The 26,328-nt window shown below is 47.0% G+C and overlaps 1 protein-coding gene across 5 annotated transcripts; it reads left to right on the top strand.

Annotated features, from left to right (window-relative positions):
- Positions 1-10,338: 10,338 nt before the first annotated feature.
- SLC3A2 (solute carrier family 3 member 2) lies at positions 10,339-26,265 on the top strand. 5 transcript variants are annotated; one of them, XM_083165389.1, is made up of 10 exons: positions 10,339-10,421; positions 17,356-17,787; positions 19,637-19,810; positions 20,061-20,164; positions 21,512-21,583; positions 21,675-21,739; positions 22,749-22,929; positions 23,795-23,935; positions 24,102-24,212; positions 25,480-26,265. In XM_083165389.1, exons 1-10 carry the CDS (start codon positions 10,364-10,366, stop codon positions 25,825-25,827), a joined length of 1,686 nt encoding a protein of 561 aa, XP_083021515.1. In that variant the 5' UTR covers positions 10,339-10,363; the 3' UTR covers positions 25,828-26,265. The 5 variants fall into 5 exon arrangements, with proteins under 5 accessions (XP_083021515.1, XP_083021519.1, XP_083021518.1 ...); XM_083165393.1 differs by lacking the exon at positions 10,339-10,421 and adding an exon at positions 10,828-10,852; XM_083165392.1 differs by lacking the exon at positions 10,339-10,421 and adding an exon at positions 10,918-10,941.
- The last annotated feature ends 63 nt before the right edge of the window (positions 26,266-26,328 follow it).

Here is a 26,328-nt window from a genome sequence, read left to right as displayed (position 1 = left end):
AGCAGGGTGGGAGTAGTAGTGTGGAGTGAGGGTGGGAGGGAGTAGAGTGGAACAGGGAGGGAGTAGAGTGGAACAGGGAGGGAGGGAGTAGTGTGGAACAGGGAGGGAGGGAGGGTGGGAGTAGTAGTGTGGAGCCCCCCCAGCTGTCAGGGGAAGTGTGCGGTCGCCCCCCCCCCCCAGCCAGCAAACCAGTGGTGCAATCCACGCACCCCCCCTCCCCCTGTCCCCGGGCCTGCCCGCTCCCGGCTCCCCGCTGTGTCCGGGAGACATGCATGGTGCTGGCTGCTATTTAAAATTCACATCTCCCACTGTACCACACTAGCCAATAGGCGCTCGCGGTCCAGCAGCCACCAGTTGATTGGCTGCTGGACCGCAAGCGCCTATTGGCTATCGGTCCAGCGGGAGACGTGAATTTAAAATAATACCACGTCTCCCGGACACAGCGGGGAGCCGGGAGCTAGCGGGGGAGACAGGGGAGATGGAGTGGGCAGACGAGTGCAGGGGAGCGGGCCAGCTGGCGGTGCCGGCATGGCTCCAGCACCCTGATAACTTCTGGAGGCCAGAGCTTGTGCTCCACCGGCAACGCCCTCGCTATGCCTCTGGTAGGAGGGCCCTGCTCGCAAGCTTTCAATCACAAATGAGCAAGGAAGAAAGGGCAGATGGGGGCACAGTGGACAAGAGCTGTTTGACTCAGCAGCAGCTGCAAGAAATTTCAGGTGTAGTCAAACCTGAGAATATACAAATGGAGAAAAAAGAAAAATGCACTCCTTAAATAAAAACTGATAATAACACATTTAATATACCATTTTGGGTAAATGACAAACACAAATTTGAATAAAATTCAGTAAATTAGAGTAAAAATCAAGCAATTGCATTAAATATGCTATGATAATGGCTTTAACTCTGTCCTCTGGATATAATTACCATCCGCCTGTTGACTTTTGAAGGATCAGGGATCTTTGGCAAATGCTGAGAATTCCTTTTTGGTAATTGTAAGCAGGAAAGCAATGTCCCTTTGCAGATCTGGTAAATACTGTAGGCGTGGAAAGAACCACTACTTGTATGCTTTGGATAGAGATTTTTTCCCTTCGGTCCTTCCAGGCTGGTTCGGGCAGTGAGCAGGATGTCAGAGTGTTGCTGTGACTTGTAGTCCATCTGGTGCGTTTCGCTGTAAAGCTTTATCACCTTTGCTGAAGCTTTACAGTGAAACGTGTCAGTGGACTACAAGTCTGAGCAACACTCTGACATCAGAATTTGTAAAACTAGGACCCCGGGTCAAAGAGTCGGGGCTGGTTATAGTGTTTCTTCAAATTATTACTTTTTTTTCTTTTTTTCTTTTGCACAGGGCAGCATTGGACAGATCTGACTGATTCATGCAATGCTTCCACTTTGTACATATTTGGCGGCCGTAAATACACCTGCCAAATACAAATGGATAAGATCGACTATGCCATAAAAAAATATGAATCCGGAAAACACGGCAGTTAGTAAATTTGGTACTTGTGTAATATCACGGCGCCCGATTTAATCTAAATTGCATACGATATCGCATACGATTAGTGGCCGATTGTCAGGTTCTGGGTCTGCTGTGTTCCCGGCCCTGACCGTGGTGGACCAGTGGAGGGCGCTGTGTAGCGGAAGGCCGGAGGCCTGATGAATGACATGCACAGAGGCACTGCCTTGCGTACCAGAGTGTTGGCTGAAACCAGAAACAGAGGCGCGGAGTCTAACCTGCCAGCGGTATTCACCAGAGACCCCCGCAAGGGGATATGGACTTCGCTGCGTCTGACAGGCAGGTCGCGGCCCTCTGCCCTGGTCCTCTGGACGTAGGCGGAGAGTGGTAGTGATATTGGAGACACTGGGAATTGGAATAGTCTCTGGAGAGCACAGTGTGAAAGTGTCAACACTGATGTCGACAGCAGGGTCGATGAGATCACTCAACTGCACGATGGTTATTTTGCAGGAGGCTTCTGGAGATGGTATGCCAGGTAAAGATGGTAACAGGAGTAATACTCGACTGCAGAGTGGAATGGCAGGAGTCTTCTGGAGATGACAAACCAGGTAGTATGCAGGAAACTGCGAGAGGTACACGGGGAGACCGGATAACCAGGAGCCTTTGGAAACAGCTGAACACAGGAGGGACTGAGGTCAGATGAACACATATTCAAGGCGATGACTGTGAGTTAGAAGCCGGAATATATCCCCCTTGCTGCGCACTGATTGGTTAGCGTCAGCAGCACCAATCAGTCCAGGGAAAGAGTGAGTACACCTGAGAGGTGTGCAGGTGTGTGGGTCAGAGGTCACCCTGGCTGGACCGCGGGATTGGACCCTCTGGTCAGCTGAGCGCATGTGTCATGGCGGCGCCCATGACGCGCGGGCTCCAGCGTGCCGGCATGTCGATTGCACGGGTCAACACCAGCCAAACATGGGACATCTCGCCAGGCGCTGACAGCTACCAGAGGCCTTACTCTCACCGCTGACCACCGGGAAGGTAATGGACGTGGTCTCAGACGGGGCTGAGACCCACGGTTTGTGACAGTACCCCCCCCCTTTTAGGGTGGGCACCGAACACCCTTTAGGCTTGGACGGGTTCTCTTCGTGAAATACTTTGATTAGTCGGGGGGCATGTACATCTTCTGCATCTGCCCAACTCCTCTCCTCAGGACCATATCCTCTCCAATCAACGAGATATTGGAGATGCCCATACCTCCGACGAGAATCAACAATTTTATTAATCTCGAATTCTACTCCCCTGCTGGTTTGAACTTTGGGTAGTGAGGGTGAGGAAGTATGGAAGCGATTCAGGATGAGAGGACGTAACAAAGAGATGTGAAATGAGTTGGGGATGCGTAAAGATTTGGGCAACTTCAGTTTGTATGCGACAGGATTGATCCTTTGTAGAACCGTATAGGGACCAATGAATCTGGGAGCAAATTTCATAGAGGGAACTCTCAGTCTGAGATTCCGTGTGGAAAGCCACACTCTATCTCCTGGGTGCAACTCAGGAACAGCTCTTCTCTTGCGATCTGCAAAGAATTTATACCTTGTTGAGGCTTTCGTGATGTTGGAATGAACCTCTCGCCAGATTTGAGAGAAATGGTTAATGGCTGCTGCGGCTGCAGGTACCTCTATCGCTGGTAACATTTCAAAATTGGGGGCCCGGGGGTTTTGTCCATAGACTATAAAGAAAGGGGAATGACCAGTGGTTATGTGGTACCTGAAATTATGAGCAAATTCTGCCCATGGGAGGAGTCTCGACCAGTCATCTTGCGAGGATGATATATAAAGACGAAGGAAGGTCTCCAGATCTTGGTTCACCCTTTCTGTCTGACCGTTGGATTGGGGATGATAGCCTGAAGAAAACTTTAATTTGATTTGGAATGCATGAGACAGGGCTCTCCAGAACCGTGCCACAAATTGTACCCCCCGATCGGACACAATTTCGCTAGGCAAGCCATGACTTCTAAAGATATGCTGTACAAACAGCTGAGCCAGAGTGGGAGCGGACGGTAGGCCGGGTAATGGGATGAATCGGGCCATCTTGGAAAACCTGTCAACTATTACCCATATGGTGTTGTACTCTTGGGATTTGGGTAAGTCACAGATAAAGTCCATTGAGATGTGAGTCCAGGGCCGAGATGGAACGGACAGAGGATGGAGCTGGCCGGCTGGGGCTTGTCGGGATACTTTGTGCTGTGCACATTCTGGACATGATGCCACGAACTCTTTTACTTCTTTGCCAATCTGTGGCCACCAATAGGATCTCTGAAGAATTTTTAATGTCCCTTGAGCGCCAGGATGCCCAGAGAATAATGACTTGTGAGCCCAGGAAAGAAGCTTCGGACGTAATTCAGTGGGAACGAAGATTTTACCAGGAGGAGGCACAGGCGACACCTGAGTGGGAGCAAAGGCGATGGGGTCCAGAATGGGACGATTTTCCTGTAGGTCAGAATCTTCTTGCATGGAACGTGATAGGGCATCCGCTTTCACATTCTGAGTGCCAGGACGGTATAACAGCTTGAAAGAAAAACGAGAGAAAAACAAGGACCAACGAGCCTGTCGGGGGTTCATACACTGGGCAGACTGGAGGTACAGGAGGTTTTTATGATCTGTGAAGATCGTCACGGGAAACTTAGCACCTTCTAAAAGATATCTCCATTCTTCGAGAGCTAATTTGATGGCCAGTAATTCTTGGTCTCCAATGGAGTAATTTCTTTCTGCTGGAAGAAACTTGCGAGAGAAGAACCCACAGGGGTGGAGTTTTTCATCACTGTTCTTTTGAGATAGTACAGCACCGACTCCTATGTGAGAGGCATCTACCTCAAGAAAAAAGGGTTTGTCGACATCAGGCTGGGACAGGATAGGAGCAGTGACAAAAGCTTGTTTTAAAAACTGGAAGGCTGCGATGGCTTCTGAGGGCCAGTTGGCTGGATTAGCCCCTTTTTTTGTGAGTGCGGTGATGGGTGCAATCAGCGTGGAGAAGCCTCGAATGAATTTCCTGTAGTAGTTGGAAAACCCTATGAAGCGTTGGACTGCTTTGAGGGAAGTGGGTTGTGACCACCCATTAATAGCTTCTAACTTCTCTGGATCCATACGTAGGTCGAACCCAGAAATGATGTATCCGAGGAAGGGCACAGAAGGGACTTCGAAAGTACATTTGGAGATTTTGCCATACAGTTTGTTTCTGCGAAGACGAGACAATACTTCCTTGACCTGAGTTCGATGAGAGGATAAGTCTTTTGAAAAAATGAGGATGTCATCGAGGTATACCACAAGGCAAACGTAGAGCATGTCCCTAAAGACCTCGTTTACAAATTGCTGGAATACTGCTGGGGCATTACAAAGACCGAAAGGCATTACCAGGTACTCGTAATGACCATCCCGGGTGTTAAATGCGGTCTTCCACTCGTCACCTTCACGGATTCTTATTAAGTTGTATGCCCCACGGAGATCCAATTTGGTGAAGACTTGGGCACCTCGCACTCGGTCAAAAAGTTCTGTAATAAGAGGAAGGGGGTAACTGTTCTTGACTGTGATACTGTTTAAACCCCGGTAATCGATGCACGGACGGAGGCCTCCATCTTTTTTCTTTACAAAAAAGAAACCTGCGCCTGCTGGTGAACTAGAGCGCCGGATGAAGCCTTTCTGAAGATTCTCTTGTATGTATGCCGACATGGCTTGTGTCTCAGGAACGGACAATGGGTAAGTTCGACCTTTAGGGGGGAATTTCTCTGAGAGAAGGTCAATTTTACAGTCCCAATCACGATGAGGAGGAAGAGTATCAGCGGACTGCTCGCAGAACACATCAGCAAATTCACTATAGACTTCAGGGAGGCCAGGAAGAATTTTTACATTGGCTGAACGAGTGGGCACCACTGACTTGATACACTGCTGTTGGCAATGAGAACTCCATTGCTCGATCTGTAGCGTCTTCCAATTGATGTTTGGGTTATGAAGACGAAACCAGGGAAGACCAAGGACGATTTCATAAGAAGATTTGGGAATAACGAGAAATTTGATCTGTTCCTGGTGCAGCATGCCGACTCTGAGGGTGAGGAGACTGGTACAGAAGCGAACCTCACTGCCTGGGATTCTGCTGCCGTCAACTGCTGTCACAGCTAGGTGTGGAACTAATGGTTCCATTGGAATCTTCAGTTTAGTAACCAGGTCTTGAGAAATAAAGTTCCCGGCCGAGCCGGAGTCTGCCAGGGCGGTACTGGAATGGGTACCAGTAGGGGTATCCAAAGATACGGGTAAGACAAAGTCATATTCTGGAGGAGATTTTGCCACTTGACCCAACCTGACTCCTCCCTTGCAGGTTAGGCCCGGTCGTTTCCCGAACGCTCGGGACAATTGTTAATGAAATGGCTAGGAGCAGCACAATATATGCACAAGCGATTGCGCTGCCTACGGGTGCGTTCTTCGGGAGTCAGTCGTGATCTACCCACTTGCATTGGTTCTTCACGCGTAGGAGACTCAGAACGAATCTTGGGAGAAACTTTGGGAATTAACTTCTTGTGTTTTTCTAGTCCTCTCTCACGAAGACGTAGATCAATCTTGACACATAGAGATATGAGATCTTCCAAGGGGGTAGGAAGGTCGCGAGATGCCAGCTCATCTTTGATCCGGTCAGAAACTCCTAACCAGAAGGCAGCTGTCAGGGCTTCATTGTTCCACTGTAATTCAGACGCGAGAGTTTGAAAGTGGATTACATACTGCCCCATGGGGCGGGACCCTTGCTTAACCTGGAGGATGTCGGTAGCTGCTGACACGGGTCGACCTGGCAAGTCGAATATGCGGCGGAAGGTCAGGAGGAATTGGTCATAGTCTGTCAGCAGAGGATCTGCTTTTTCCCATAAGGGTGATACCCACTTCAGGGCCGAGCCAGTTAATAATGACACCATGTATGCGATTTTAATTCTGGCCGTAGGGAAGTTATGAGGAACCAATTCGAACTGAATTTGGCACTGGTTGATAAACCCTCTGCAGGTCTTGGGGTCACCATCGTATTTGGTGGGTGCTGGCAGGTGGAGACGGGATGATAAAGCTGGTGTTGTTGATCTTACGGTAGTGGTTGACACAGAAGTCGACAGGGACTGTTGCAGGGTGTCCAACCGACTGGATACATCTTGTAAGACTGTAATCACCTGCTGCTGAGTAGCTTCTTGGGTCTCCATTCTGGCAGCAACATTTTGAAGAACCGCTGGTCCCACACTTGGGTCTTGGGCCGAGTCCATCGGCCTTGAATATACTGTCAGGTTCTGGGTCTGCTGTGTTCCCGGCCCTGACCGTGGTGGACCAGTGGAGGGCGCTGTGTAGCGGAAGGCCGGAGGCCTGATGAATGACATGCACAGAGGCACTGCCTTGCGTACCAGAGTGTTGGCTGAAACCAGAAACAGAGGCGCGGAGTCTAACCTGCCAGCGGTATTCACCAGAGACCCCCGCAAGGGGATATGGACTTCGCTGCGTCTGACAGGCAGGTCGCGGCCCTCTGCCCTGGTCCTCTGGACGTAGGCGGAGAGTGGTAGTGATATTGGAGACACTGGGAATTGGAATAGTCTCTGCAGGGCACAGTGTGAAAGTGTCAACACTGATGTCGACAGCAGGGTCGATGAGATCACTCAACTGCACGATGGTTATTTTGCAGGAGGCTTCTGGAGATGGTATGCCAGGTAAAGATGGTAACAGGAGTAATACTCGACTGCAGAGTGGAATGGCAGGAGTCTTCTGGAGATGACAAACCAGGTAGTATGCAGGAAACTGCGAGAGGTACACGGGGAGACCGGATAACCAGGAGCCTTTGGAAACAGCTGAACACAGGAGGGACTGAGGTCAGATGAACACATATTCAAGGCGATGACTGTGAGTTAGAAGCCGGAATATATCCCCCTTGCTGCGCACTGATTGGTTAGCGTCAGCAGCACCAATCAGTCCAGGGAAAGAGTGAGTACACCTGAGAGGTGTGCAGGTGTGTGGGTCAGAGGTCACCCTGGCTGGACCGCGGGATTGGACCCTCTGGTCAGCTGAGCGCATGTGTCATGGCGGCGCCCATGACGCGCGGGCTCCAGCGTGCCGGCATGTCGATTGCACGGGTCAACACCAGCCAAACATGGGACATCTCGCCAGGCGCTGACAGCTACCAGAGGCCTTACTCTCACCGCTGACCACCGGGAAGGTAATGGACGTGGTCTCAGACGGGGCTGAGACCCACGGTTTGTGACACCGATTGACGTCCGATTTGATCTGCGATGCGATTTAGTGGCCGATTTTCCGCGATTTCCTGCCGATTTGCATGCTATTCCATCCTTGCACCCCCCACTATCCAAGTCAGCCCGAAGTGTGGCGAGAGTATGCGGTACGCGTCCTCCTGACATGTTCATACCCCCACTATCCACGTTGGCGTGGAGTTGATTTTATAAAGCGTGGCGAGCGCAGCAAGCCACCGAGCCCAAAGCATGGCGAGCGGACGCGGAAATCGATCCCGAAGCGTGGCGAGTGCAGCAAGCCCCGCGAGGGGACGCGGAATACACGTCAAGTAATCCGTGTCCCCTCACGGGGCTCGCTGCGCTCGGCGTGCTTCGGGATCGTTTCCACTTCCGCTCGCCATGCTTCGGGCTCGCCACGCTATATAACATCAACTCCATGCCAACGTGGTTAGTGGGGGTATATACAGGTCGGGACGATGTGTACCACATCCACTTGCCACGCTTTGGGCTAACTTGGATAGTGGGGGTGTACAAGGATGATGGAATAGCATGCAAATCGGCAGAAAATTGCGGAAAATCGGCAGAAAATCGGACGCTAAATAGCATCCAATTTTTGCATGCGATTTGCGGGCGCCGTGATAATACACAAGTACCATAAATTTGCCTATTCCCGTTTTTCCTGAAATACGGCCAATGCCAGTCATATCAATTCTTACCTGGGATCGGCCGTATCCCAGGACCTTAGTAAATTTCCCCCATTGCGTTTTAGCAGGATGCAGCAAGGTTGTGTATATATCCTCTTGAGAAAGCATCCTGCTAAAATGTAATGTGTAGATGTAGCCATAGATTTAAATGTGCATGCTCTTTCCTGCCAAACAGGTCCCTTAAAAGGTGCCCAAACACTTACCAGGTTTTTGCCCGATTCAGATGGATCGGGTTGAGAAATTGGGCCAAATTGGATGTGTTTCACACCTCATCCGACCCAATGCGTGGTCCCGTGCGTATTGGATCCTACAGATTGAACCTGCTGGGTTCAATCTGTCGGATCAAACCCATCAGTGACACATTGCGGGTGCTTTTTAGTACCCACGATGCATCGGTGTCCGATCAGTAGGTGTGTCCCACACACCTATGTGAAGGGCTGCCTCGCCGCTGATTAGCTGAGAGAGCACTCCTATCCAGCCTATCTTTTGATTTTTTTCCCCACTGCTCATGTTTTTTTAAATTGCATGCAAATTATCCCATGTAAAAAATAGTGTAATCAAGTGCCAAATCGTTAGTGAAGTCTTCTGGACAGCTGCCAAGGGAGCTCAGGGGAAATCAGGTCTGACTTAGGGACGGCCATCGACCATCGATGATTCGAAATCATCGATGGTTCATGGCCGATGTCGAATACTTTTGCCATCGATGGGGGAGAACCAGATGGTTTCCCTCCATCGATGGAACAGCAAAACAATGTTTTTTTTTTGTTTTTTTTAAGTGCCGGGACACTGAGCATAGCTCCGCCCCCGACACCTGCAAAGCCCCGCCCCCGTGTTTTGATTGTCTCACAGGCCAATCAATAAAACACAATGGCTGACCATCGATATGTAAAGATATCGATGGTCAGCCATTGCATAGTTTAGCACTATCGATGGCCATTTGCAGAATTGCCATAGATAGAAACCATCAATGACAATTGCAACGATGGCCATCCCTAGTCTGACTTGTCTTTCGGATAAGTCAAGCTAATGTATGGTTGCCTTAAAAGGGACCTATCAAAACACAATGGCCCTTATTCTGGGTCACTCGCAAAGGCAAATTCCTTCTCAAATAAAAAAATGCAGGTGGGGCAGATGTAACATGTGCAGAGAGAGTTACATTTGGGTGTTATTTTGTTTCTGTGCAGGGAAAATACTTACTGCTTTGTGTTTACACTGCAATAGAATAGATGTCACTCTCAATGCTCTCAAATCGCCCCCCCCCCCCCCCCCCCCACCGCAGTGCACATGGTTTTGTCCATTTGAGAAGGAATTTGTAGGGATGTCCATCGGCACATCCCCCATCGATGGTTTGTAGAGCAGGAAACATCGATGGCTATAAACCATTCTACCTCACACCATTGATGGTTCCTGCCATTGCTTAGCCGCGCATGTGCAGAGCAATGGGATGGGTCACTGCGGCCGGGATCTGCGCGGATGTGCAGAAGAAACTTTAGCCATCAATCCAATTAAAGTTTCTTTTGTGCATGCGCGCACCTCCTGGCGGGGCGGGCCGCCCGTAGCGACGCCGTTGGATGCAATGATGCTGCGCACGCAGTGCGTATGCGCCCCACAACTTTTACCATCGGAAGCCATCCATCGATGGCATAACACTATTCGACCATCCACTATCAATGCCCAAAACATCAAGCACTCGGTCCCAACCATCGATGTTTTGGGAACATCTATAGTCGATGGCCATCCCTAGGAATTTGCCTTTGCGAGTGAACCAGAATATGGGCCAATGTATAGATGCAGCCTATAACCATTCCCTATGGGAGAATTCCCTTTATTCCTTATATGAGCACGACTGTGCAGTGTGTGTGTCTATTTATCTATATAGACTTGATCGATAGCTGTCTGGAAAAACCCCTCCCCTTACTGATCCATCGTCTGCCCCCAGTTTAAATAGGTCACATGCGTATAGTGCAGTGCCCCAGGAGGAGAGGACACATGGGTTGGAGGGAGCACACAGGTATATCATAATATTTCTGTACAATGCGGTTTTGTATCCGGATTTGATTTTGAACAGCAATGTAACATCGGCAGAAGCTGGGGCTCACCGATCGATCAGGATAATGTTGCTGGATTACAGCACGCGCTATGCCGCCATTTCGTGCGGAAGCCGCGGCCATTTTGTGCACTGACTGTGTGCTAGTTGCAAGAGCTTTCCGTGAGAGAAACAGGGAGGGTGTAGGGTAGGCGTGGTGCTGTGCTGGGTGTAGCGGGGGTAATGGCGGTCGCACGCTGCTTTCCTGCAGTCACCGCCACATGTCGCATTCGGCCGTCGCGGTGCATGCTGGGCCCGCTGCGCTAGCTATTATTTGTGACTGCACCCGCACATTCCAGCCAGCTGCCAGCCTATTTATGAATCCCAGGAAGGCATCGCCGCCGCTGGGAAGCAGGGTGTGTTAATACATCTACTCTGCTATGAATTGCAGGATGTCCGTCCGGCGTAGGGCACAGCGGGAACAGCGCCGGTATTTCCAGCCTGTGTAAGGCATGATCCCTCTCCTCCCCCCACCATCTACTCATGCTGCTTGCTCACAATTCAGCCCTCTCTCTGCTCTTTAATGCGGAGTGATCGCAGCAAGCGGGAGTCAGGGACCAGTGTCCGTGACCTGCAGGCTATACATCGCTGCACCTTGCACACAGGACAGAGCATGAGGGGGACGCCCACGCTGGGCAGCAGCGTTATGAGCCCCTTCTGCAAGCAATGACTAAGCATAAGCTTTCCTCCTCCTGCTGGGGGCACATTATATCATCCTCTGTTACCCCATATTTCAGCTGGGCAGAATTCTACGTGTCTCCATATTAAATTAAGAATTCCCAACTTCATCGGTAAACAGCGACCTGTCCGTGACCTGTTCCTCTCCCGCCTTATTATAGACGGCCCAGGCCCAGCAATCCCAGGAACGTGTTTACAGTCTTCCTGGCAGGCTCGCTGCTGTAGTCACAGAGGAAACCTTGTTGATGTAAGGATCTGCTGAAATCACTGCTGCAGCACTGATTGCAACATATCCTGCTCAGCTATGTTCTCAGATACCCAGAACTACTCATGTGATACTGTATGTCCAGACTCCAGACCGCAGCATTGACTACATGGAAAATCTTAATGTTGCATAAACTGGATTGTGGGGCAGTCATTTATCCAGCCCCTTTTTAAGGTATTGGGTAAAACCCAGATCCTCTTCCTGCAGCAAACCTAACTACTATGGAGCTTGTAGTACACATCCATTTCCTAAGTGTGGTCTGTGACTGCTGTCACCGGGGATATAGGGAGTGGGACGCAGGGATTATAGCCTGCATCTTGTATGGCCTATTATGTTTTTTTACCCCATCCCTGGCCATATAGGGAGGTTATAAATGCTCCATTCCCCAGACAGGGATACTCACTACTACTACAAGCCTGACCCAATCTCGTTTTACCCAATCTTTTAATTAAGGTGTGTACACACTGGCTCATATATCGGCTGTTCGATTAAAGGAAGATATATAAATGCACCATCGGCCAGTGTGTACGAGCAATATATCTGAATGGTTTTCGGTACTCTTTACCTAGAAGGGCGCCAGCGATTGAAATCGCGGTCGTCGGGGGTAAAAATCGCGGTCATCGCAGGCATCGCGGGTAAATCGGGATGGCCGCGATGACCGCGATTTTCCCATAGGGAACAATGTTAAAAAGGCTGATTGACCGCGATTTGACTGTTAAATGCCTCAATGGACCCGATTTGGCCCTAGGAATCAATGTTAAATGGGCCACAGAGCCCAAATAAGCACAATTAACCCTTAAATGTCCCCCCCAATTTTTAACGCCACCCCACGATCCACGCAAACCCGAAGCGTGGCGAGCGCAGCGGTACGCGTCCTCCGACCTTTTCATGCCCTACTATCCACTAGGGCGTGGAGTGAGAATATAGTAGTGTGGCGAGCCACCGAGCCCGAAGCGTGGCGAGGGGACGCGGATACCTTCACAGTTATACGCGTCCCCTTGCGGGCTTCACAGGTGTCCGTGGCGACGCCGACACCTGTGAAGCCCGCGAGGGGACGCGTCTACCTGTGAAGGTATCCGCGTCCCCTCGCGGGGCTCGCTGCGCTCGCCACACTATTATATTCTCACTCCACGCCCTAGTGGATAGTAGGGCATGAAAAGGTCGGAGGACGCGTACCGCCGCCCCTCGCGGGCTTGCTGCGCTCGCCACGCTTCGGGTTCGCGTGGATCGTGGGGTGGCGTTAAAAATTGGGGGGGACATTTAAGGGTTAATGGGCTCTGTGGCCCATTTAACATTGATTTCTATGGCCAAATCGGGTCCATTGAGCCATTTAACAGTAAAATCGGGTCCATCGCGCCTTTTAACATTGATTCCTATGGGAAATCGGGAGCATCGCGTCGCGGGCATCGCGGGTACATTTATGGCCGGCCGCGACGCGACCGACACGATTTCCATGTTTAACATGGGTTTCAATGGGAAATCGCGGGCATCGCGTCGGTCGCGTCGCGGCCAGACATAAATGTACCCGCGATGCCCGCGACGGGCGCCCTTCTAGGTAAAGAGTACCTGGTTTTCTTTCACAGATATATTGCGTTCGCTCTGCTACAAAGCCGCTGTCTGAAATATTGAAATATCGATGCATCGTGCTGTGTGTACAGTCTATCATGGCTACAGCATGGCCTCCGCTCTCCCCGTCGCTCCCTCCGCGCTGGTATCAGGCAGAGTGTATTCACTTGCTGATGCCGGCATCCCGCTGCCCCAATATCAGCATCAGCGGTGGTTGTGTAATGTATATGGGGCTTAAGACTAACTCCGATGTACCAAAGGCCAAAAAGCATTGGAATTTGGACCCATTGGTTAACACCAACTACAGTATTTCACTTTGTTTATGGAGGTATTATTGGAAAAGAGGGCAATCTTACAAATCCTCTTCTGCAGTATCTCAGTGAGTGTATGTGCAGTATCAGAATCTTAAGGTGGCCATACATTAGAACGACCAGCTTACGATCCTGATTGTGTCATGATTTTCCTTGAACTCCCCAGAAGTCTTGGAATCCCAATTTGGTGCATTTGTGACACATGATATGCAAAACGATGCATCATACACTCCAGGTGCCACATTGATCGTCTCACGATTGATCGTATGCATCACAGTGTCCAGGAAAACACCCAGTCAAATTGCAGAGGTCGTACCATCCAACGAGCGACTGATCGGAGGTGCAAAAACCCAATTAGGATTTGCACTCAATCGTGACTGATCATATGTGCAGCACATATGATCTGAGGATCGACCTGCGGGACCATGCGTCGTTCCTAAAAACCTCATGATATGCACCAAAAAAACCACAATGCTTCCCACGACCTGTCAAAATTGTGCGTTCGGGCCTGAAATTATTCTGGTGTATGGCCAGCTTTCGAAGGACTCTCAAAGGTTACTTCTCTGATATTTCCTGGATGTTACTAATAGGTACTCTGATGGGCCAAGTGGTTCTGGTCTAATGTGAAATTCTATGTTTCTTATATCGGTAGGTATAAGAAACGTATGTCACGTTGCAGACTGAAAAATTGGTGGTTCTTAAGCTGGGTGATGTACACAATACACGTTATGTATCGTAGCTACATATTGAGTACATTATTTAAGTGGACATCAGAATTTGCGGGGCCCGGGACTGATAAAATAGTCAGGCCTCCCTCCTCTGAGTGCCGGGCACCTGGCGGCCAGGGAAATTAAGAAGGCTGGCGGTGGTGAACGGTGGGTTGCTGCAGTGGGCGACCCGCGGTCAGACGCTATTAAATGGTGATGGGCAGACAGTATGCGGGTGGCTGCAGCAGCAGGCGACCCACGGCCCGCCGCTGTTAAATGAAGGTGGCGGTTGACTATTGGCTGGGGGGTGGAATATGCAACGGAACTCCCGGGCCCTCCCTGTGGGTTGCTGGCAACATCCTCCATCAGCCCTGCAACCTGGGGAAAGTTGTAAGTGGTAACATGGTCCTGTTCACGGTAAACATGTCTTTCATGTCTACATTCCAAACAAAATGTTCAATAATCTTGGCAGCACTTAGCAAGCACAACTTTGTTCTACTGGTTAGCAGTTCTCAGCTCTAGTCCACACATTTCCCGATAGGTCATGTTTGTGTGTTTAATCATACACAGATGAGTTCATCTATTTTTGCTGAGCCAGTAATTCTCCCACCTGCTTCTGAACACAGAAATACTCAAAGCAGATTCTGTTGGGGGTGCTTAAAGGTTGGAGTTGAGAACCACTGCTCTAGGTGAGTAAGGTTTTGCTTCTGATGATTGTGTGGTCTGCATTGTCCCTGCTACATAATTACTGCTCAAAAATGGAGTAAATCTGAAACAAACAAGCGCAGATGTGTATCTTCCTTCAGGGTGTGAGCCTTGCTTTTCTTGTTAGTAGAGAATTCCTGGACTAATCCCTGAGGGCTTACTCACAGGGTAATGGAGAAAGGTACCTTGCAGCTTACTATGGGGCCTATTTAGGTAGAGGAATTAAAAATCAAATGCCTGCATTTTTGCTGAAGATTTGACTTTACTCAGTTTAACATTAGGTGAAAAGTGGATTAGTAACCTCAGCTGTATAGCACCGCTTACCACCAGTGTCAAAGCATAATCTAAGGGAGAATATAATAGTGGGCCAAGTGCAGCAAGGCACCGTGCCCAAAGCATGGAGACTGCAGCGGTACCCTTTGATGGTGTCCATGTCGACCTTTTGCTTGTTGACCTAATGCTTGTGTCTACACTGGCACGTTGCCGGTGAAAGTGAGAGCCTCCGACGTCATGAAGGCCTGAGGTGGGTGCTGTATATGGGGGCGTGGCCACTGCAAACTCCTCATCATGGTCACGCCCTGGCATTGCAATGCCGGTATTTCAGGCATTGCAGAGGGTGGGGTCACAATGACGCGTTTTGCGTCATCGGGTCCCCACGGACCCCCCCGCCGAGTGGGAATTGTGGGAGGCTAGGGGGATTCAGGGAGGCTTGCCCCGCTGAGAACATTGCTCACATGTAGTAACATGGCTGAGCCAATTCCATAAACGTGCCCATGAGACATGACCCAGAATTGCTTTGCCTTTCAAGTTTTGATATCAGCGAAAGGGGCAATTTTTTGTGCGCACACTCAGGGTAGGTAATGTATATGCTGTAGGGGTTTTTAAGTATATTTTGCTGCTGTACAGTACTGAATAAATAATCACTGAACTTTGGGAACATCTGCATTACCTGCGTCTCTGGGGTATATTCAGTGCCCGGGAGCGAGCTGTGACAGCGAGCTGACCCCGAGCTGATTTAACTGACACCCCCCCCCCCCTCTCGCTCTGGTTTTGGAGCAAGGGGATCGTGTATGCGGCCGCAGAAGCAGCAAGACTCGTGGCGAAATGAAGCGGGCTCCCTGTGGAGTCTGTATATTCTCCCTGTACTTGCGTGGGTTTCCTCCAGCCACTACGGTTTCCTCCCACAATCCGAAAATATACTGGTAGGCTAATTGTCTCCCAACAAAATTAACCCTAGAATGTCTGTGTGTGCGTGTACATGTGGTAGGGAATATAGATTGTAAGTTCCACTGGGGCAGGGACTGATGTGAATGTTCAAATATCCTCTGTAAATTGCTGCGGAATATGTATGCGCTAGATCAGTGTTTTTCAACCAGTGTGCCGTGGCACACTAGTGTGCCTTGAGCTGTTCTCAAGTGTGCCCCTAGATCTAGAGATGCCCAAACCCATTTACAGCCACCACCAGTTCAAATGTTATTTACTGGTCTCTTCTTTTCATGTAAAGGGCCAATGTATTTTATTTTTGTTACCTGTGGGGATCAGTGTGATTGTTTTTAATGTGGGGGCCAATGTGGGGGCCAATAGGTTTGTTTTTTTCCTGTGATGGCCAATGTGTTTTGCCCCGTGGGGATCTCATGGTGTGCCTTGGCAATTTTAAAGTCCTATTTAGTGTGCCGCAAGGTAAAAAGGTTGAAAATCACTGCGCTAGATTGTAGGCTTGCAGCAGGGCCCTCTAACCCCCAAGTCTGTTACCCAGTTTGTTTTATCACTGTTTACTACTGTAAAGCGCAACGGAATCTGCTGCTATATATAAGAAACTAAATAAATATATATATAAGAAACTGTTAATAAATGATAAATAAATAGAGCATTGATTTTCCAGCAGACAGAATTACTTGGTAACACAGGCACAAAGGCATTGCAAGCACTATACTGTACTTTTTTTTTTTTTTTTTCTTTAATCAATGAATAATGCTAGAACGCTTTTCCCAGAACCACAATCCATTCATTTAATTAACTGTATGGAAAACCACTGCCGTAATTTGCATTGTTTTGTAAAATGGTGAAAACAAAGTATACATCCTGTATGCTTTACATATCAGGGCAATTACCTTGTCCACATACAATTTGGTAAAACTAATCCTGAGTGATAAATAGAACAAAAAACAATAGTCAATTCTCTTAATAATCAGTAGTGTTGTGTATGCGGAACCTTTTCTCCTTTCCTTGCACTGCACAACAAGTGACCTTACAGGTTCCCCCTTAAGAGAATAAGGAGGCAGTCTCTGTGCTAAGGGGAGGGACACAGGATCTATTTAACAGTCCCTGGCATACAGACTGAGCTAGCAAACGCTGTGTGACTGCAGTTCCTCCTACACAAAGACTGGTGAGACGGCTGTAGCTGTGTTCTCTATAATCTTAGAACAGACAGAAATGCACATATAGGTTTACATGTTAGACTTTTTACAGTACTGACAGCTTCATTATTCAGATATAATTTATATATTGTTTATAAAAACCTAGATCATTCTTATTGTGGTGGCATTACTGTATTAGTTAAAAATAATGTATAATAGCACTTATTATTTTGTGTCCATTTTAACTATTTATTTGCTGTCTTCTTTTAGACATGACGCAAGATACAGCTCTAGATATGAAAGACGTTGAGTTGAATGAAATTGACCCAGAGAAGCAGCCTATGGCTGCTGGGGCAGAGGACCCTCCAGTTGTGGGTGAGAAGAATGGTGTTGTTAAAGTAAAGCTGGAGGATGAAGATGATGAAATTGGCTCCCGGCCTCAGAAATTCACCGGACTGTCCAAAGAAGAGCTGCTGAAGGTGGCAGGCACCCCAGGGTGGGTGAGAGTCCGCTGGGCCCTGCTTGTCCTCTTTTGGTTAGGCTGGGCAGGCATGCTTGCAGGAGCTGTGGTCATCATTGTCCAAGCCCCTCGCTGTCGTCCGTTGCCTCCAATGGAGTGGTGGAACAAGGGACCTCTTTATCAGCTTGGAGACCCTAAAAACTTCCAAGACTCTGACAACAACGGAATTGGTGACATTGCTGGTAAGTATCAGAAGGGGAGTTCTAATTCAATAGGAAATGTGGGCAAAGTGGTGTGTACTGTATGAGCTTTTAAGTAAATTATGCAGGCTTTTTTTTAAATATATATCAGCCAGTCCAATCTGGTGCAGATAAGCTCATCCACTTGTTTTCTAAAGTCTATATACAGTAGGCCAGCTTCATTTTATTACATTTACCCACTATTTCTTCTAGTAGTACATAAAACTGTTGTAGTGTAGAGCTGTGAGTGCTGATCTATGAATGACACAGCAGCATGACAGGATTGCATCAGAAGAGCCGGCATCACACAGGAAGCTGTTCTATACCAGTCTGAGCTGGTCTCCGCTTTGATTACATCAGCTCTTTTGTATATCTTGTTGTGTGAAAATCCCTTAAACCTCAGCCAAGAATCTATGTGGAGTTACATGCATAATATCTATAGAACATATATATTCTTGTATTTCGCTTTTAGATGCCAGGCAGGAAGTTATATATAGGCAGTTACAGTTGAGTGGATTTTTTTTATGCTGTGAATTGAGATGATGAAACACTCGCCCAATAATACATAAGTGGTAAAAATGCATGTTTAGAATAACGTAAAATAAAAAAGCCCAAGTTTTTTTTTTTTAGTTTTAATTAGATTTTCCACGCAGACTTGTTTTTGTCTATTATATAAGAGGTTGAAATCCAATGCGTGTTTTCATTATAGTTATAGGGGTAGATTTACGGTATTAGGGCCACATTTATCAAACAAAATTTGGGGGTAAATCCCCGAAAACAACCGTTTTCGGGGGTTAGCCGCAAATATAAACTATCCCCCGAATGTACCAAAGGGGTCCGCCGCAGGAATCTCCGATCCCTGCTTTGATCCCACCTGCTTTGCCGCCGGCCGCCTCCCCCTATAGGTTTCTATGGGGGATGCGAAGTTGCTCGATGTATCAACATCGGGCAGCCAGCTTCGCATCCCTGGGCTATTGCCATTCTGGGATGGCGATAGCCCATTGTAGCCTATGGGCTACCGGATCTCACTGCTGCCGGGGCAGTGGGGTCGGTGGGGGGTCAGCGCTAACCCCCCCCGACTTCCGGCTGAGTGCATCACAGGGACGGGCAAGCACTGTCCCTGCGCTTATGGGATGAACCATCCCAGTGCTAATATCGCATTTTACAATGCGATCATGGGCGGTGTGATATTCCTCCCAGAACGCATTGTAAATGCGATAATTGATAAATGGGCTCCTGCATACCTCCCAACTTCTGTGCTGATGAGCGCCTGGAAAGGGGGTGGGGCGTATGCAAATGAGGGTGAGGTTTATGCTAATTAGCCGCAACCTCATTTTCATACGAGAATAGACGCTATGCGCACAGCGTCTATTCTATTAGATTGGGGGGTCTCCCAACTGCCACCCCCCGCAGCGGGACAATGCCTGCCGCGGGTGGGACAGCGGGACAGGACCCGAAAATCGGGACTGTCCCGCTGTAATCGTGACAGTTGGGAGGTATGGCTCCTGACAGTTGACGGTGTTCCCCATAGCAACCAATCAGATTCTGACTGCAGTAAAGGAATAGGTAAATTCAGATTGGTTGCTATGGTCTGCACAGCTTTTTACTTAAATATAGCCTTTTCTTTTTAGGTCCTAAGAAAATACCTCAGTAAAAAAGTGGTCTTATAATGGCTGCACTTGAATATTTGTTTTTCATTGTGGTTTGTTAAATGTAAAATATTTCACAGCCATGCAAAATCCCTCAGCTAGAAATGTGTTTGACGGTTTGTGTGCATTTGGGGGTTGGGGAGCAGAACAGAAGTGTAACCATGTTGTGCTCATACTTGCATATTCTATCTTATTTTGTTTAGGAATAGAAAAAAGACTGGATTCCCTCAGCACCCTGAAAGTCAAGGGTCTGGTGATCGGACCCCTGCATGTCACTTCAGCAAACAACCTTTCAGAAACTAAGCTCAAGGAAATTGACCTAGAATACGGGACAATAGAGAATTTCAAGGCTCTTTTAGAAGCAGCTCGCAAGAAGAGTGAGTACCCTGATTATTCTTAGCACCATATTATTAAATGAACTGTTTACTTATTCTTTGGGATCTGAGCGATGTTCTTACCACTTGAAAGTAGTGATTACATTTTTTTTTTTTTTTTTGCCAGCTAGCCAATAAATTACTGACTGCTGTGTATGTATAGATGGATACACTTTAAATGACATTATGTACATTTATTTCAATGCTTCATTTCAGAATAAAACAAACACCCTGACTTGTGTTTCTTTTTCAGGCATTCAGATCATTTTAGATCTCACTCCAAACTACCGCGGAGAAGACGTCTGGTTTGGCAAGGACACGACTGCACCTGACAGTGAGCTGACAAGCCAAATAAAAGTGAGGATTATTATTTATCTGTACTTCTTGAAAAAAAAAAAAAGTTATTTTGCAATCAGGTTATTTTGCAATCAGTTCTCCTATAACAGGCATGTCCAAACTGTGACTCTCCAGCTGTTGTGAAACTACACATCCCAGCATGCCTTGCCAAAATTTTATCATTCCCTAATAGCAAAACTGTGGCAATGCATGATGGGACATGTAGTTTCACAACAGCTGGAGGGCCATAGTTTGGACATGCCTGTCCTATAACAATAGATATGAAGGGAGAATTAAATCCTCAGCCAGCAGATGGCGCAGAGTAGAGCTATTTAATTGTTTCTCTGTTTGGGAGCATTTCGGCTCGCACCCCTTGGTGGTAGCTAACTGAAAGGGTACTTATGTAGTATCTGGGCTGCCGATTTTGTGATTGTATGCCTTACCTCAAGGCATACAATCAGATGCGATGCGATGCGATTCGATGCGATTTTGCATAGGATTCAATGTTAAGAAGGTCCTGTTCATTTCCCCACTATCCAAGTGGGCATAGAGTTGATTTTATATAGCGTGGCGAGCGCAGCGAGCCACCGAGCCCGAAGCGTGGCGAGCGAACGCATATTTCTTAAAAAGTATTCTGTGTCCCCTCGCGGGGCTCGCTACGCTCGCCACGCTTCGGGCTCGGTGGCTCGCTACGCTCGCCACAGGTTTATATCCAACTCCATGCCCACTTGGATAGTGGGGAAAGGAAAAAGACCCCTTTTTCCCATTGAATTCTATGTTAAAATGGACTCAGACCATTTTAACATTGAATCCTATGGAAAAATCTTGACCATCGCATACGATTTGGTCGCATGCGATCCGATGCGATCCGATTTCTAAATCGGACGCCCAGATACTACATAAGTACCACTGAAAGTGTCAGTTACTTTAGTCGGGTTTAGCTGTTAACATGCTCACGGCAATAAAAACCTCAATTGAATATCACCCTGCAACCTTTCGTCACTTTAGATGTGAGATTGGTCATGATATAACAAGTGAAATCCCCCCCCCCCCCCCCGGTGATAGATTTGATAAAAAATATGCATTTGTGGGCAGCACGGACGGTGTAATGGTTAGCATTACTGCCTCACAGCGCTGAGGTCATGGGTTCTATTCCCACCATGGCCCTAACTGTGCGGAGTTTGTATATTCTCCCCATGCTTGCGTGGGTTTCCTCCGGGTGCTCCGATATGTACATGTGTTGGGGAATATAGATTGTAATCTATAAATAAACTGTTAGTAAATTAATAATTTGTAAAGCAAAGTAAATGGATTATATTTCCACACATGAGTTCATGACCTAACATTGTCTACTGTTCCTTTCTTTAGGATGCCATGAACTTTTGGTTGGAGTTAGGCGTTGGAGGAATTTATTTCAATGGTATTGAGGACCTGCTTGATGTAAGTAATATTTCAGCGCTTTACCTTTTTCATTTGTATATTGAGTTTATTTTAATTGTGAAAGCTCATCATTCCTTCTCTGACATTGCAGCCAGATGAACTCCTTGTGGAATTCAGGAACATTACTGCTAACCACAGCTCAGAAGGGAAAGCAAGGTGATTATTTAGCAGATCTCATACCGTCTCACGTACTATGCATCTAAAACTTGCACCGCAACCAAGTAAAAACGAAAAATCTGTAGTTTAACAAATCTGTTGAAATGGTGGGGGAGGAATCCTCCTGCCAGCTCTCCAGAGTTTTTGCTCTGGACAAAAATAATACATATACTTTCCTACACTTCCGGAATGGCCGGGAGGTTCCCTATAATAACAAGGCTCTCCCGGCCACCCACAAAGTTGGCAAGTCTCCTGATTAGCAGCCAAGCCACTGCACCCTCAATGAGTAGCACGTAAACCCCCATCCCCCCACTGCATGGGGTGCCAATGATGCAATTCACCCTTATCCCTGTCATGGATAACATGTAATGTAGCGGGGGGTGGGTCCACAATGACAGTTTCACTGTGTAGTGCTTTCTTACACTTTAACCGACACTAGGGTCTGATAAAGATGTACAGTAGTTGGCGGTGCTATTGCTACCACTTACATTGAAGCAGCAGTGATCGCACCAATATGGTAGTGCAGTAGGAGTTGTCACATCTTCAGCTTGCATTAGTGACTCGAGCTTCATTCTGGGACGCAACATTGAATCATCTGTGACACAACTGGCCAGCTGTGTGATCCGTGAGCCAACAGAGAGGCCATGAAATACTTGGCTCGTCACCAAAGTCATTCTGGGAAGTAGAGGCAGTTGCTGCATCCTCCCAGTCCCAAAACGACAGACCCATACTGTGCATGCGGCGTACAGTTCGGGCACATGTGCAAAGTACATCAGGCCAGAATCAGCCCCTTGTACAGAACATGGCAAAAAGAAACACATAAGAGAACAAAATATTTGACTATGTTCTGCCAAATGTCAGTTGTATGTGAGACACAGAACATCTAGTATACAGGACACATCCAAAGTACTGTATAATATATGTGCGGGTGTGTATAATAAAAGATAATGCACACACAATACTGAGGTCTGTGATCTGTGTAACCCTTATCAATCATTTCTTCCAATAGGGTGCTGCTTGCCTCAGCTGATGATCCTCATGGCGTCAATGTACTGACCATCCTCAACAACACCGACCCCGGCATGTTAACCACCCGCTATTTGCTAAGCAATGCAAATGATAAGTCTCTAGGAGAGCGCATCAAGCAGTACCAAGAGCCTGCTACTGAGCAGGACAGGATGCTCTGGGCGGTAAGTACAGGGCTGAAGTATGGCGCATTGTAGCCTATCATGTTCTTTGCTGGATTCTGCCTGGCCTAAACAATACACCTGTTCCCATTCATATTCTGTACTTTACCAAATCCTTTTCCAAGCCCCAACAACAACTTACTTTGTCATAACTATGGGGTCAATTCAGACACATTCATTAGGGTCTGAGTTTGGTCTTGTCCCCAATGTTCAGGGTTTCACACTTGCACGAGAAGGGGGCGGGCAGCAGGGCAACGCCCAGCGGTTTATGGGCGTCCCGATGCCTGCTCAGCACCTGACCCAAATTCATCGATCTGCTGGCATCAGAAAAGTCAGTTTAGACTGACATTTATTAGGGAACAGGTGAAAAATCATTAGGGAACAGGTGAAAAATCATTTGATTGGGGGGGTTCGGGCATGTCACATATATTCTTTGACACTGGGCCGCATCCTAGTCTGTTGTATTGTTAGAAGTTTCCAGATCCGTAATAAAACTTACATTACATTGGGTTTTTGGGAGATGAACAATATTTTGGGGGAGAACTGAGAATGTTGAGCACTACTTCGTTTCAATATTGGTATCACAAGAATATTTGATAAATTAATTCCTTAACATTTAGATGAGGCCTAATACAAAAGCAAAAATAAAACCTAGGCTTAGAAACTTTCTGATGGGGAAAAAAAAGTATGTATCATGTACAGTATTGTTATTTAGACTCCTATGTTTGTTGTGTTGGAGTATTTTGAAGACCTGTATTCGATCTAAGCATTTTGTAAGTTAATTGTCTTATATACATAGATTTATAGAGTGTGCAGCCAATAGTTTTACTGAATCTATGTGTGATACGCTTATATTTTTGTCCTTTAGGTCAGTCCACGTCTTGGTCACATGGCTTCTGTGGTGGATGAGATGTTGCTGCGAGTATATCAGCTTCTACTCTTCACAGTTAAGGGCATACCTTTAACTTTGTATGGAGATGAGATTGGTCTTAAAGACCTGCCTGGTAAGGTAAGTTATCTTCCTATAAATGCGTTTGACCTTAATGGCACCTGGAAAATGGCAACGCAGGCGAGAACTTGTTTGATTTGTGCTAAAGCAGGAATATAGCCAAAAACTGATCCTGTCACCATGGTCTAGTCCTCACACTGTCACTTACATCTTCTCTGCTCCCCAGCCTGCAACCTCCAGCGGCCCATACATGCAGTGGGATAGTTCCAAAAACCATGGATTCTCTGAAGGTGCAACAGATCTCGCATTCGATGTCAATGAGAACGTCACATTTAAGGTGAGCTTGTGTTTTAGTGTAGTGAAATATAACTGCTATTCAAAGGGACAAAGCAATAGAAATGTGAAAGCACTTGGTGTGGTTGGACGATGACCGCCTTTAACAATATATGAGGATATCCCTGGCTGTGCTAATGCAGCTTTGTTATGGTTCCCACACACTGTGCGATTTGATCTCTTTAGTATAAGGGTTTGACCAAGTCTGACAAGAAAGCCAGCTGGACCGGAACCTTTCCTCTTTAGTTTTGCTGTCATACTTGTGACTAGACCAGACAAATCAGCAGTGGTATCTCTAATCTCTGTTAGAAGCAAAATGTTCTTTAACATGGGTAAAATGCAGACCTATGTCTGTCTAGAATCTGTCCCAAGAATAGAATGACCTTTTATATACACTGCTGTGTATACAGCTGTATAGGTGCCCACACACTAGAAAGATCCTAAAATGTGCGCATAAATTAGCCTTGAAATCTTTTGTCCGTCCTGGACAAATGGATTTCAGGAAGCGCACATCTTTAGCTCCTAAGATATCTCCTAAGATCCCGTGTGCGTTCCTATGGATCTTTTGCTAAATCTTCTGATGTAGCATGTAAGATCAGAAGATTTAGCAAAAGATCTGCGGGAACATGCATCCAACCAATATCGGCCGATTATCGGTAAAAATCAGCCAATTTTTCAGCTGATCAGTCGGACATAAGCCAATTGGCAAAAAAATCGTTCTAGTATGTGGGCCCACCCTGATTATTAGAGTAAAGGCACATCAACAAGGTTTAGCTCCAGATTTCCACAAAAGACGATGCAGAATTAAAAGCGGAAGTCGCCAATACTTGTAACTGATTATTATTTTTAATATGAGACAGATTTAAACTAGTATATGATTAAAATTGTTGCATTTTTGCAACATGGACTTTCTGACTTTTTATTACCTACTATAATCTCTGTGCAATTAGTGCTCTTTGCCCATAACCCTGAAATCTGCTAACCAACCAGTTTTAGCATGCCTGTCTTTAGCATTCCACGCACTAAGGACTTTATCTCCGCCTGACTCAGCGGCCTTATTGTTCTCAGATAATCCAGTGTGGGCAAGTTCCTGAGAACGACCTCTGCTCTACTTAGCAACCAAGTTTCAGAAAGGAAAAAAAACAATCTTTTGTGCATAGCTAAAGCTGGCCTGCAAACCTGAATCTTTATAATGCCAGCTTTGTAGCATGATAAATGTGTTTTGTCTTTTTTTTATTGTTTAATTTAGATGCTTTATTTTTTTCCTATAGGCTCAGGAACTGGATAAGAATTCCATACTCAGTCTCTACAAACGTCTGAGTGAACTGCGAGGAAAAGAGCGGTCACTTCTACACGGCGACTTCAGATTGCTAGACCATACCAATACGTCGCTGGCGTTTGAGCGCAGCTGGGACCAGAACGAAAGATTTGTGTCCGTTATGAACTTTGACCCCAAAAAAGAGACAGAGGTGTCTTTAGACAAGAAGAAACTACCAGACCATTGCACTGTGGTTTTAAGTTCAAACCCAGAACGAAAGGAGGAGAGCAGTATTTCCATAAAGAGCATAAAGTTAGTGGCAGGAGAAGCTTTGCTGCTGAAGTATCCTTACAGCGCTTAGCCGGCCCACCATTAGAGATGAGGCACTTTTTACATTCCATATTCTGACCCTAGGTTTGCCATGCTTAGAGGCACGTTGTTGGCCCTCACCAAAACCTTTTCACTCCTCCCACCATAGCAGGGATATAGTTAATGTGCACTGATACAGCCATCATTAATGTCCAGACATTATGTAAGAGGTTCCTTAAACGCGTTAACAGCAATAAGTGAAGTGTGCTTTGGTTTCTGTTTATTTTGTTTTGTTTTATGAACAGTAAATGCTCCAAAATGTATGCACACCGTTGTGTATGTGTGATATCACACAAATAATATAGTATTTTACCGCTCAAGTGTTTAAAGAGTTTCTGCTATCTGGGTGTTTGGGGAGGGAATTGTCAAAGGGGAGAAAAACATTCTGGTCAGAAAAAAAATCCTTTTAATAAAATGAGTGTACATGTGACTTGTTTTGATGGGTGTTCTTGTTATGATTTTTTATTTATAATAGCGTAAATAGTTTGCGAAG

Source organism: Crinia signifera, chromosome 11 (genome assembly GCF_055691185.1).
Source record: "Crinia signifera chromosome 11, ASM5569118v1, whole genome shotgun sequence".
In the NCBI taxonomy this organism is placed as follows: domain Eukaryota; kingdom Metazoa; phylum Chordata; class Amphibia; order Anura; family Myobatrachidae; genus Crinia; species Crinia signifera.
Note: the sequence above shows the minus strand (reverse complement) of the source record. Positions and strands in the feature narration are given on the sequence as shown.